At 49.2% G+C, this 12,844-nt stretch overlaps 5 protein-coding genes across 5 annotated transcripts; 2 read left to right on the forward strand and 3 right to left on the reverse strand.

The window, feature by feature from the left end:
* Positions 1-284: 284 nt before the first annotated feature.
* On the reverse strand, positions 285-1,140 carry N7509_012179 (mitochondrial 37S ribosomal uS12m domain-containing protein; the record flags this gene model as incomplete). Its single annotated transcript, XM_056636816.1, has 2 exons — positions 285-350; positions 418-1,140. The coding sequence occupies 2 exons, from the start codon at positions 1,138-1,140 to the stop codon at positions 285-287; spliced, it is 789 nt and encodes a 262-aa protein (XP_056482846.1).
* Positions 1,141-1,241: 101 nt separating this feature from the next.
* N7509_012180 (proteasome maturation protein) lies at positions 1,242-2,053 on the forward strand (the record flags this gene model as incomplete). The annotated part of the gene is made up of 3 exons (XM_056636817.1): positions 1,242-1,244; positions 1,425-1,872; positions 1,986-2,053. 3 exons carry the CDS (start codon positions 1,242-1,244, stop codon positions 2,051-2,053), a joined length of 519 nt encoding a protein of 172 aa, XP_056482847.1.
* Positions 2,054-3,696: 1,643 nt separating this feature from the next.
* On the reverse strand, positions 3,697-4,696 carry N7509_012181 (uncharacterized protein; the record flags this gene model as incomplete). The annotated part of the gene is made up of 4 exons (XM_056636818.1): positions 3,697-3,854; positions 3,936-4,019; positions 4,108-4,308; positions 4,390-4,696. The coding sequence occupies 4 exons, from the start codon at positions 4,694-4,696 to the stop codon at positions 3,697-3,699; spliced, it is 750 nt and encodes a 249-aa protein (XP_056482848.1).
* Positions 4,697-6,083: 1,387 nt separating this feature from the next.
* Positions 6,084-7,626, reverse strand: erg8 (phosphomevalonate kinase; the record flags this gene model as incomplete). Its single annotated transcript, XM_056636819.1, has 2 exons — positions 6,084-7,191; positions 7,271-7,626. The coding sequence occupies 2 exons, from the start codon at positions 7,624-7,626 to the stop codon at positions 6,084-6,086; spliced, it is 1,464 nt and encodes a 487-aa protein (XP_056482849.1).
* Positions 7,627-8,596: 970 nt separating this feature from the next.
* On the forward strand, positions 8,597-8,874 carry N7509_012183 (uncharacterized protein; the record flags this gene model as incomplete). Its single annotated transcript, XM_056636820.1, has 2 exons — positions 8,597-8,641; positions 8,695-8,874. The coding sequence occupies 2 exons, from the start codon at positions 8,597-8,599 to the stop codon at positions 8,872-8,874; spliced, it is 225 nt and encodes a 74-aa protein (XP_056482850.1).
* Between the last annotated feature and the right edge of the window lie 3,970 nt (positions 8,875-12,844).

Raw genomic sequence — 12,844 nt, forward strand, 5'->3', positions numbered from 1 at the left:
TCTCATTGCCTGAGCAGTCGGGCTATTGCATCTAGTTATGAGTTTCAATACAGGAAAATAAAAGCAAAAAGAGAGAAATATGCCAAGTCACTTCATAATAGTACATGCGGTTCAGAAATGAAAATATCGCCTTAGTGAACAGATAGATACAGAGGGGTAGAAAACAGAAAATATGTGGTAGAGAGCAAGCACCTCGGTGCTCTTCGAACGGCAAATCCCGAGCGAATATCCTTCCATGCCATTTAATCAGCAAGATTTATGATACGAGTAAAGTGCAAACCCGCTTAGTTGCCCTTGGGCTTCTTCGTTCCGTACTTCGACCGGGAAGACTGGCGACTTCCAACACCACCCTAGAAAGAACATGTCAGCAGATGCTACCTGCAATATCACTAAAACATGCAAAGATTTGAAACATACCAGATCACCGGCACCACGAACCAAGTGGTACTTCACACCAGGACAATCCTGAGCACGACCACCACGAACATGCACCACACTGTGCTGCTGGATGTTGTGACCCTCACCGGGAATAATAGTTGTAACGACCTTGCCAGAGCTCAGACGAACACGAGCAGTCTTACGCTCGCCGGAGTTCGGCTTCTTGGGCTTGGTAACACCAGTCTTCAAACACACGCCCTTCAACGACGGGTGGTTCTTCAAGGCTGGGGACCGTCCGCGGCGCGCGCGTTGGCCCTGGCGGCAGCCTCGGCGGACTTGGTTGTAGGTTGCGCGGACAATTGGAGAGCTGGAAAATTGGCGGCGGGCTAGAAGCTGGGCCGTTTGGGTGCGGAAAATGGGCTGGAAGTTGAAGCGGCCGGTGATCGGGGTTGCGCGGTGGATGAGACTTTGGGTGGTGGTGGTAGCGGTTGTGAGAGTGCGCAAAGGGGTGCATGAAATCGCTGGGCGCTGGACTAGCGTCCGCAGAGCCCGAAGGGCCAATGGCGAGATTAATTGAGGCATTGTGGTTGTTCGTTCTTGTTGCGGAGAAACGGACTGCCTGTTGCACTTCCCAAAATCGCGGACGAGTTTGAGGTCACGTGGCGACGTCAATGGTTGCTCTCGCCGACCGGAGAAGCTGGACGCGCTGCCCTGCTCTGCCTGATACCATTCGACCTCCGCATCATCGTCAACCCGCTTCATATCATCTTTGTTTCTTCTCCTCCATTCGCACGGCTCCTCTTGAACTCCAAATCGATCTTGGGTCTGCAATTAGTCTCCGGTTTTCATTCACAACCACCATAATGGTACGTTATCAAGCTCCGATCCTTGGCCTGATGCTCCTCGACCACCCTCCGATCTACCCCAGCATCTTCGAGACACCACCATCTATCCCATACAGCTAGCCGCTAGCTGCCTCATCTGAATTAGGTCAATATGGGGTCCATTCGCAAAGCAGATAACTAACACAACACCCCCATAACCAGTCTCTCCGCATTGCTCCCCCATCCGGCTTCGCCGCCTCCACCTCCAACACCAACACCCGCCAACAACACAGCGCAGCCCGTCCCTCAAAGGGCGCTCCTTCGGCCCCGGGTCTCCCTGATACCCTCCGCAACAAGATCACCCTCCCCGCCATCCCATCCGCCTCCTCAACCAACAACCCCTCGGTAGCTGACATCCCAGCTTCGTCACACCCACTCGAAGCCCGCCTGCTCGCCTGGCGCGCTACCCAAGAGCAACTGAAGATGGAGGGTCTCCGACGAGCATACGGTATCGCGGAGCCCGTTCGCCGCGGCATGGAGCTGAAGATCGTCCGTGATAGCACCTTCCGTCCCGCCGTGCTGGGTGGTATGAAGGGCGGTAACGTCCACGAGGATATCCTTGTGCTTGGTGGTCGTGATGCGGAGATTGGTTGGGAGGATATTTTCCAGGGTATGTATTGCATCTGCCCCGTTCTAGTTTCCATTTGCGTTATCGTGATATTTACTAGAACCTCCCTCCCATCGACCCTATTATATGCTAACCTCATTATCTTCTCCTTACAGGCGACGAGTTCCGCGAACCACCCACCTTCCACGATGAGATGGAGAAGCGCCTCAAAATGGACTTTTAAATGCAGCTCTCATGAATTGATCTTTTCTCACGCTTGTTGTTTCCCATCTTCCTCGCCCCCTTCCCCGCGCCAGCATCGCTGTTCTAGGTCGACATGTTATATTAGTCTCCTTCCCGATCTTCCCATGTCTTTGATGTCTATGATAGAGAGATAGATTATCAGAACGGTTGCATTGTGGGTCATCTTTTTTGAAATAGGGCCTGCGATTATAGCCAATCCAATCTATTCTTCCGGCTTATCCACTCGATCATTCTTGCCACTGTTGCTGCGTAGTGTATATGGTCCCCAGGCCCGCCTTTAGAAAGGATGGGCTGCAGTAGATACTCTGTTGTATGTAGGTATCCTATTTATTGAAAGCTCGCATGCACCCCCTTGGTTTGAATACAATTTGTGATATTTACTGGCATCGAACCTTCTGTCCAAATTTTGGAATGCCCTGCTCACTAGGATTGCTTAGTTCCCTGTGTAGCTACCGTTCAGCTGATTCACCAACGCTCTCCAAACCCCCTATCAAGAAAACACCTGAGTATACGATCATTCCAAGGTTGTCCGTGACGCAAGACATTTCCTCATATACTTCCCTCTCCAATCTGGCATTATGCTCCCTGCCCATCCACCTGGACAAACAAGCAATCGAGTACCCGTAATGAGCCAAAACAAGAAAAACATATACCTAGTCTAGCCACAGAAACCCCAGATTGAATCGACCCGAGCCAAGGTTCCAGGGTTCTGGGTCCCCGTAGTCCGCGTCTAAGTACGATTCCTTATCGAGGCTAGGCTTAAACATTGCCAGGGAGGGAGGGGTGACTCGAGTAGAATATGGGAATAGCAGTCATATATGCTACGAAGAGCTAGGATTGAAGGAGAATGTGGAGAATCACAAGGAGGGCAATGGTTCGTAGATACACAAGTCCCAGGACAAGCCATACAGAGAATAAGACAAAGGGGACAAAAAGAAGAGAGACGAAGGGATCGAATGGGTATATAGATATAAGGATCAGGGCGGGACTGTGGAGAAGATGAGGAGGATGAGGAAGAGGGAGAGAAAGGTGCAGGCGCAAGCGCAAGCGCAGGAAAATAACAGTGAAAGAAATGCAGGCAATAAGTGATTCCAACCTGATTTGAACAGGGAACAGTCGGGGAAAGCAGTGGTGAATCATATCCCATGTACAAGGCGAGGCGAGGCGGCACAGCTCAAGACAGACAAAAAGGAGAGAAGAAGCCGTGATTCCAATCGACTCTAGCCCAGAGGACCAGATTCGAGGAGAAGGGGAAGGGGAAGGCAGGGGGGTTCCTAATGGGAAAGAAACGCTCGTGAGATCGATGGGCCAAGGAAGGAAGGAGAAGAAATAAAATGTCCAAAAACGCCGCTTCCAGAGCGTATATTCAATAGCAGAAGCCATGGTTCTGTCACGCTGGGCAAAAGATGTTCCTGCATTTAGACAGCCTTGAGCGAAATGGCCACGATGCCAGATGGTGGTGGGGATTAGAGAAAGACCCAAATGCGGAGAGGGAGAGGGGAGGGGGGGGGAGGTGGGTTTGGTTGATGTTGCTGGAGAAGCGATCAGCACACCCAACGCAAAGGCTGCGATGGTGAGAGCCACATCGCTTGGAATTGGATGTATAGCGTGTAATACACCAGTTTATAAGATGACGCAACGGCAACCAGGGCTGCGCTCGCTGGCTTCGCGCTCGCGACTGTACTGTGCCTTGGCTCCTTTCGCATCTTCCTCATCGACGACTTCTTGTGGCTTTACGGTCATATGTACGACATTGGGGGCATCGTGGTTGAATTTTGAGTCTGTTTCAGATTGATGAGTCCGAGTTCGGGTTGGGAGGGATGAATATTAACATCGGTGAGGGGGTCGAGCAAACAACATACCAGATAGAGGTGACTTGTCATCTAACAATTTACCGAAAGAGATCAAGCGGATAGAGCTTGGTGACGAAGGACGAGTTTCCCAGTCTACGGAGAGTTAGCATCACATTCTCACCATCCACAGAGATTGATTGTGCAGGCGAACGAGCCCCCTGCGCGATTTATTAACACTCACCTGATCGCCACTCTCGCCAGATCAATTCCTTCAGGGTATAGACGCTGATGGCAAAAGGATCGTTGTTCTCGACGGTTATCGCTCGCTTCTTGAGGTACTTTCCATCGATTGTGAAAGGGTGTCGCGAACCCGTCGTCAACAGCAGGGTAATGTGGAGCGAGGGACCGGTATCCTCCATCTCCTTCCTGAAACATCCTCTGACTGTTCGGACGAATGCTCGACGTCAGGCTTGGTCTCTTGGGTATCCATTGTCGGTATATCGGTAGGGTGAGGCTGCGCGACGGGGGGTTTGGTTGTCGTTTACGGGAGTGGTGGTGGTGGTAGTCGTTGCTGTCATGGGGGCGACGAGGGAGTCGCCACCGCTGGCGGGGTGGTTCTCGTCGACCGCAGCACCTGACTGGGCGTCTTTGGCTGGGGCGACAGAAGTAGTGGCTTCGGTCTCGACCTCGGACCCGGCGACAGGGGGGTCAGCACTTGTGGGAGCGGACGGAGGCTCGTTGATCGCGGTCGCGGTCGGTTGGAGTTCAACATGCTGCGGAGAAGTCGTGGCTCCGGGCACCCCAGACTCCGGGTGATCGCTGGAGGACATGACTGGATGGCCCCGATGGCAGACAATTAACTTTCCCGGGAGGCGGGAAGAACTTGTCAGCGGGGGGAGGTGGAAGTGGGAGAGAAAGAGAAACAGCAGAAGGTGGTAGAGGCGAAGAGAGGAAGAGGAGAAAAGAGAGGAGGAGAGAGGAGAGAGGAGAGACAAGGTGAGGAGTCGACTAGAGCGGGAGGACGTGCAATGGTCTTTTTTTTCAGGCCTCTTTTAGCGAGGGAACACAAGGAAACAGCAAGTTGCGAATACTGTACAATGCGTGAATTTTGTATAGATCTCAATCAAACGACAGAATGGAAAAAAGAGGGAAAGGAGAAAGAGTGGTGAGGAGAGCAGAGGAGAGGAGATCAGGGAAGATCGGCAGACAAAGACTACAGTGGAACGGGGCCAGATCACTCTCCCATTTATCTCCACAGTAGTATGATGTATACTAATCCTGGGCAACTTGAACTAAGAACTTAGCTTTACGAAATAATTAGAAGATAATTCAAAGACCAAGACCAAAGACCAGGGCAAACATTGGGATGAACGGGCGGAGGAGGACGATAAGGAAGATCCGGGGAATCTCAGCCCTGAAGCCAAGAAACAAGGTCAGCCCAGCCAAGAACCTTGGAATACGTATTGGCATGCCTCGGAGATAGGAATTTAGATGCAGATGTAGTTGCAGATGCAGATGGGATGGCTGGGGGATTGCATTGCATTGACTTTGTTTACTTGCTGCTATACTCTCGTCATGCTCCCATCGTTCCAGAAGTACGACTACACTGGTATATAGATACGGATTACCACCATTCTAGGTGCTTGTCATAAAATCTGTATCATGAGTATGGTCTACTTCTCATTGATCACAAGGACATCCCGAAATGAAACCCCCGATTGAACCCTCCACTCCCAGTGCAACTCCATCCAGGCCAAAACGAAACGCCGACAAACAAATCGAGTCGCACACGGTGAGCGGTTCACATTTAGTTCTCCCCCGTGGACAGTTGAGCTCCGTCATTTCATGGCCTCGTGCCGCATATGCAGGGGGGGGGAGGCACACGAGAGCCTGGAGTCGAGGTATATGGATGGATAATGCACGCAGAAGAAGTACGGATAGGAACGCATGGACGATGGAGGATGTGAACTAAAAATCCGAATCAAACACAACCGGATCATACCGGACGATCGGGCGTGAGCTCGGCATGCTTCTGCTTTCTCAGGTGGGCCGGGGTGGAGCGCCGTGGACAGCCTGGGCCAAAATATAACAAGTCGGTGGCCAGGGGAGGAAGGACGTTTGTACTGGCGCCGATCCATGCGATCCAGGTTCGGTTGCCTTGTTGACTTGCGGCCGGTAAAAAAAAAAGATATCAATATCACCCACCCCCTTTCTCTCTTAGACCCAACCGGCGTACTGCTCGAGGACCTCGTTCTTCACTCCCTCCGACCCGTGTCGCACGCCCAGGAGCCTGACATTACCGATCTTTCCTCCAAAGTCATCTTCCACGGCACTTTGGTAGTTTTCAAACAGCTCCTTCAGTCGCGAGATCACCGTAGGGTCATCGCGAATCAGGAGCGCAATGGCATCGTATCCGCCCGCACCAGGAACCACACCACCAATGACACCATCAATAGCAGTCACTCGGTCCAGTAATTCGGTCTGCACACTGGGCTCGATCGGGACATCTGTTCGGCGGGTCATGGTGCGAATGTGATGGCGAGAGCGTTCAAGGAAGTTGTGGATTTCGGCAAAGTCACTATCAGTGATGGCATCCGGGTGCTGTGCCAAACGCTTGAGTTCTTGCCGCAATCGCTCATTGTTATTTTGAAGACTGGCCCAGAGCACATCGGCTTCATTGCGGTTGTTCTTGCGCCACTCCAGGACCTTTTTAACCATCGACGGGGTTTGGGAGCCGCACTCCACGTCGCACAGAACCATTTGCATGCCGCGCGGGAGTTGCATGCCGAAATCCACGCACTCGGTGTCCCAGGGATGCGCGGGATCCGCATCCTCGACCACAGCAAACAGTCTCTCTTCAAATCCAGCAGATCCTACTTCTCCAACAGATTCCAGAATAGCGGGGGAGAATCGCTTGTATAGACATGATCCGTAGACAGCGGAAGCCACGTCAAATCCGGAGCCGACCTTACCCTGCGCCGCACAGTGTGCAGCCTGAGCCAAATTGTGAAGCTTGTCGCGGCCAGCTCCCAGGTCGCTGGCTTGCATGGTCCGGTGGATCACCAGAGACGAGACAAGGGCAGTGACCAATGCGGCGGATGAGCCGAGACCTGTCTTGTGGGCGTCCTGGAGAGGAACGCCGAAGTTGGAAAAGCGCGCACTTTGGCCCTTGGCCGCAGGGCCCTTGGAGGTCGCTGTTTCCGAGTAGTAGTCGTTATCCGCCAAGATGGTGACCGACAGTGAACCAAAGTCCTTAGAGTCAGCAACGTAGCTGATGTAGGTCAAGGCGTAGCTCAGAGAGGTCTCGACGAAGGGATTCCGGGGGCTATTAGATGAGAGATTGTTAGTTATAAGGGGCTTTTTTTTTTCTGGGATAAAACAAAACAAAACAAATTGCATCGTACCCTGTGCCTTTCTGGACGACTTTGACCCCGCCGCCATTGTCGCATCGCTGCACACCATATTCCCAGAGGGCATCGACGAATTGTGGAGAGCGCACAACCACCGTATCCTCTGCATCCTGGTCCTCGACCACTCCGGTGGTATTTGACAGGACATCGGGGACGAGGCCAGTGGGTTTGGGGTCGGTTGTTGACCCCGAGGTTCCACGGCGGTGACCTCTCCTTAATTGTTGAACCACCACGTGGATACGCGCATCGAGGGCGAAGACGGTACCGGTGTAGTTACGGTCGAGGACAAGATAGCCTCCAGTCAGGAGGACCTTGCCCGGCGCGGAGAGAGCCGTGACTGAGGTAGACATTGAAAGTGTTGATGGGGGAATTTTGGAGAGGAAAGGCGGGGAGGTTCCATCTTCTGGAATGTTTTTGGTGCCCCGCGTACTCTCCACCACTACTACTAGTACCATAGTAACTACTACCACTGCTACCACCACTTTCTACTTTCCACTTCCAATCCAACAGCTCTGTACTTAGAAGTCTCGAGATATGCTTACTGTTATAATACCCTAAATCCAATCTACCGACTTGAACTGGGGAAGTGAAAGTTTGCTTGCACTTGGAGTAATAGTATATACCTAGGTACCTATACGTAACATATTTCCCATGCAATGTGGGACTTTCCTATTCTAGGTGCCGCTGCTTTAATGAGGGCGCTCAGAATCAGACTCACTGAGTAGATCTCAGTGTCCGGGCTCAGACTCACTGAGCAGCTCAGAGCAAGTTATGTGGTCAATTAGTAAGGCTCTGAGCATCTCTGAGTGATCAGTGATTGTCGAGATATGTTATGGTGAAGATGTCTGGAAAGAGATGAAAAGAGAGTTAGGCTCCCGACTGATTCGATTCTCCCTCTGGAGCAAGCTTGAATCCGTCAAGCTGTATCTCGAGGATGATGAGGACCATCAACTATCTAAGGAGGTGTATCCTTTACGTTCGGCACCCATAATTCTTTGTGAGGTCTGGTCTTCATAAACTTGGCCCTCAAGCTCAGAAGGACTATGGAATTTCTCAAGATCTAGCTTTAACGGTGGCCAGGCGTCTAGCTGGCCATAGGAAGGATTTCACCGTCCACTACTTCCAAACTTGTTCCCCTGTCAGGTGGGAAATCAACTTACTAGGGAACAGAGGGAACAATGTAAGGCAAACGACCGGGAATTCCTTAACGCTTTGAGAAGGGTCTTCCCAGAAAAGTATCAAGAAAAGCATCGTCGGAAAAGTGAGAAAATCCAAGAAATGACTAGAATACTTCACTCTTTCGCGGGACCTCTACAGCCAATGATCAAGCTCAAGCTCAAACAGGAAATACTGCAAGATCAGCTGGTAAGCTAATCGAAATACTTGGTTCCGGTAAGCCAAAGCTAAGTGATTTACAGAAAAGCTTTGAACAAGAGAGAGCTCAGGGCCTGGCAAATACCATTTTGTCTTTCCAAAGGGTCTATCAAGACCTTGTTGATAGTGAGCTTCTGCAATTATTCGGCGGCTCGAAAACCTCCCCAAGCACGACACCGGAAGAGTTCAGCTGGGAAGACCTTCCACGCCAGCTTATCGAGTAGATGTAAGCCCAGGCAGGTCTAAGATTAAATAGTGAATCTATATCGAATCGAGATACGCTGGAAACAGTCTTTCAACATCTGAGCTGGAGGAAAGAAGATCGCAAAAGTTTACTTCCTTTGGGTACATACTCTATCACTTCCCTTGCAGTCACTGTAATACTGCAATATCTCAAAGAAATTTCGAGGCCAGGGGGTCAAATAAGACGAAGTAGGACAGTTCCTGGGAGCCCTAACAAAGTAATCCAAAGAAAGTACTCTGTATGCCAAAAGCCTTCTCTGGATGATGCTTTCCCGCGTTTCCAAAAGGATATTCCGGGCAAATATGTCATCACGGAGCATGAGAGAGCAACTTGTGGTCGGATAGAATATCGAGGGAGAAATGTATCTCTTGTCCCTGTGAATCCTCGACAGGACTACACACGTTTACGGACAAGAGCTTTCAAACAGACCCCCCAAGGGAAGAACGAAAAAGACCCTATCAACGTTCTGCTCCGCTCAGGGTCAAATTTGGAGAATTGTAAAGTAGAGGTTCGGGTCCGATGTTCGAGAAAGTCATGTAGGCATGAAAAAATGCATCGGGGGCGTTGGACAATCCATGACCCACCCAAACTTTTACTCCCCCATCTAAAATGTCAAGTCTAAGGACATGGCACCGGGTATTTTCGCTCTGTCGATCCCAAAATCCCAACAGTAACAGAAGCGGCCTTGTATGATGTCTTAAGAAGATTCAAGTCTGTTGGATGTGACCTTATAGAATACCCAAAACTTCCAAACACCATTTTCGCTCAGAAGCTTGATTATCGCGAGAGGTTCAAACTTCTTTAAATAGTTAAACCCCAGGCCTAAGCAAGAGCTTACTTACATTATTGTCACTGTAATGAACCCGATGGTTACTATGACTATTGCGGCACTGACGCCTCAGGTGTTCACCTAGGCATCTATGCCCATTTGTATAGTAGACTCTTCTTCTTGCTCTCCTCAATCTTTTCGTTATTGCTACCATATTCCACTTACGAGTGTCTCGTGCCTGAGCTCCTTACAGTCACTGTATGAAATCTAATATCAACTAAATTTATCAAACCGCTCGATGCTCCTACGTCTGCATATCTACTAACTAGTAATTATTATACAAGCGACATTGCGCCTCCCGGCCTGGTTGAATGATAGGAGGATATTATATGTATGGCACCTGGCCATAAGAATGGGAAAAAAAACAAGCTCGACAGCTGCAGGATTCGAACCTGCGCCTCCGAAGAGAATTGATATCGGGTGGACAATTTGAAATTGCAACCATTCGAGTCAATCGCCTTAGACCACTCGGCCAAACTGCCATATCTTATGTAATATTCCACATTTGCATCCATGAAGCAATATATCTCTGGATAGACCACTTTGCCGCAGAACACAATAAAAGCCAGACTGTCTTATATTATCTTGTGCCATAATTTTCAGGGCTCTTCTCAGTTGAAGGTGGCAGACTCCAAGATACTCTCTCATGTGGGTCATATATAGAATATTTATTACCAGGTGAAATCTCCCAAATATTAGAGTGAAGCCATTAGCGATACATAGATTTCCAACTCATAAAGCTGTATCACGACGTTGTTTAGACTTAGTACTACTAGTATGGTTGGTTGTACAGTGGATGGTCCACTCGGCGGTGAGGTACGTGGAGCATGGTCACAAGGCAGCAAAAAAAGAATTCGACAGCTGCAGGATTCGAACCTGCGCCTCCGAAGAGAATTGATATCGGGTGGACAATTTGAAATTGCAACCATTCGAGTCAATCGCCTTAGACCACTCGGCCAAACTGCCTAGTTGATCAATTGGCCCAATTTTTGCTTATATAAGGTAAAAAGGCTTTCCCTCATCACTCCACATGTAACGAACTGGGGTTGTTACCATTCGCGGATGCCTGACGCAGATGGCATCAACTTAGGCATCCACGCCTACATGTACTTAGTTCTATCTCAGCTTCCTCCTTCTCCTCAAGCTATTACTTTCGTCGAACAGCTACTGTTTCCTTTGCTTGGTATGCTACGCCGTACGTTGATCTCTGTGAGCATCTGAGCATCCTCACACTCCACATCCAACATGATAATGGAATCTTCCAGTTCAACCTGAAGGTGGAGTGTAATTGCGGCAGGGATATTTACTCGACAAGCCAAATATCCAAAACCTGCAAAAAAAATACATACCGCGGTCTTTGTGTGTTCGTGGCCACCTATCGCCGACGATATTGTCTTAAGCGGCTCGCAGCCCTATCTGGTACCTGTTCAGTCCCTCGCCCGAAGAGCTAAAGCCACGTGCGAAAATTGTATCTAGAAATTTTGACAGAGAAAGATATTCTCGCTGTATTGCTGATGCTTCTGGCTTGAAACTGCGGATGGTAAATGTTCTGTCTTGGCGGGTGTCGGGATACACTCTGAGGCCCTCGTCGAGCCAACACCGCCACACTGCGTCCAGTGTGTTTCCGTTGTAGAGCCAGCGGCTCCTGTTCTAGAGGTCGCTGTAGTGGTGACTGTCGATGTAAAGTGTGCGGCACTGGAAGTGGCTGTAGCGCCACCCGAACTATCTGAATCTGACTGGGAAAAGTGGTCAACGTGCCGGGCGTTGATTTCGTTTGTCTCATCCTGAAAATCATGCTTGAGACAGTCGCGCGTATAGAATGTAGCTAGTGGATTCACAAGTAGCTCGTGGCTATGAGCACGTGTTAGAATCTATCACACACCTTAGGGGCCTCGATTTTCGAGGGAAACCCAAGCCCTTGATCGCCAGGCGGGTAGATAATCTCTCCCATTGGTAGACAGATGAGAGACAGCCTCTGTTTATCCTAGTTATCCCAAGTATAGGTGACGGATCTCATTAGTTCAAATCAGACATAATATGCAACTATAGACTATCTGAGCCGCAGAGACGTAAGAGGCAGAGTAGGGTATGAAGCACTGGCGAACGACACCAGCCAAAACAGAAATATACATCAGGGTTTAATTCCTCCTACCTTGGCCCGTACTGATATCCTCCCCATACCTCAGCACATGCTAAATACTCCCTTGCCATTTGGTGCAAATATAACCTTCAGACCCATTGTGACGGCGGTAAGACTCTAAGCCCCTCATTCTGAAACAAACTACTAAATATATTCCACTTCTAGATAGCGGATCAAACATCAGATTCAAGTTACGGTGGCAAAGTCGAAGAAACAAGTGTCGCTATGAAAATAGATACAAAATCTATGAACCAACTCTCTTCTTCCGGAAAGGCCGCACAGCAAGGGAGAGGTAGAAAGGTAATGACAAACCTCCAGGCTACAGCAGAGTAATTAAAATTAGACGAAATTACTAGCTAGGGATAAAGCCAAGCCCAATCCAAATAGTTACAGAGAAAAAGCGATCTAGAATCGGAATAGCTATTACAGAGAAATATCATATCTTTCTTTATCTTTGACTTATACTCAATCAAACCAGCTGTATCCAAGAAACAGTATAGTATAGTACACCACAGAGTATAGAGAACAGATTTCACACAAATAGCTACCAAATTAGCTTCTCCAAAGATTATCATTCACAGGCCATAAACCTAGCCCATCTTAAAGGTAGTACATACGACCATAGGGTGTAGACTATAGGGAAGTAGAAAAAGAAAGTAAAGGTAATAATCAAAATTCAAGCTCCTAGGAGTAGCAAAGTGTCATAGCCTTTTTGCCTGCTTATTGGCCACTGCAAGAAATCTTGCCCTATCTCCAATTGGGAGAGTCATAGGATTAATTTTCCCACAAGATCATCTTTGCCAGTAGCATTCAGCTGCAATGAGGCTATTACAGTACTACAAACTACTTCTCTGTTGAATAATTTGAACATATGTAGATCTAATTAGAAGTTGTAGAAAATTAGCTCTCAAGCTCTCTGGCCTTTGACCTCTGCAGGAGGCAGCATACTAAGAAAACTTGACAAACTGTTCCTAGGAGCTT

Source organism: Penicillium cosmopolitanum, assembly GCF_028827165.1.
Source record: "Penicillium cosmopolitanum strain IBT 29677 chromosome Unknown utg000011l:1.0-3548175.0:1.0-3550911.0, whole genome shotgun sequence".
NCBI classification, from domain to species: domain Eukaryota; kingdom Fungi; phylum Ascomycota; class Eurotiomycetes; order Eurotiales; family Aspergillaceae; genus Penicillium; species Penicillium cosmopolitanum.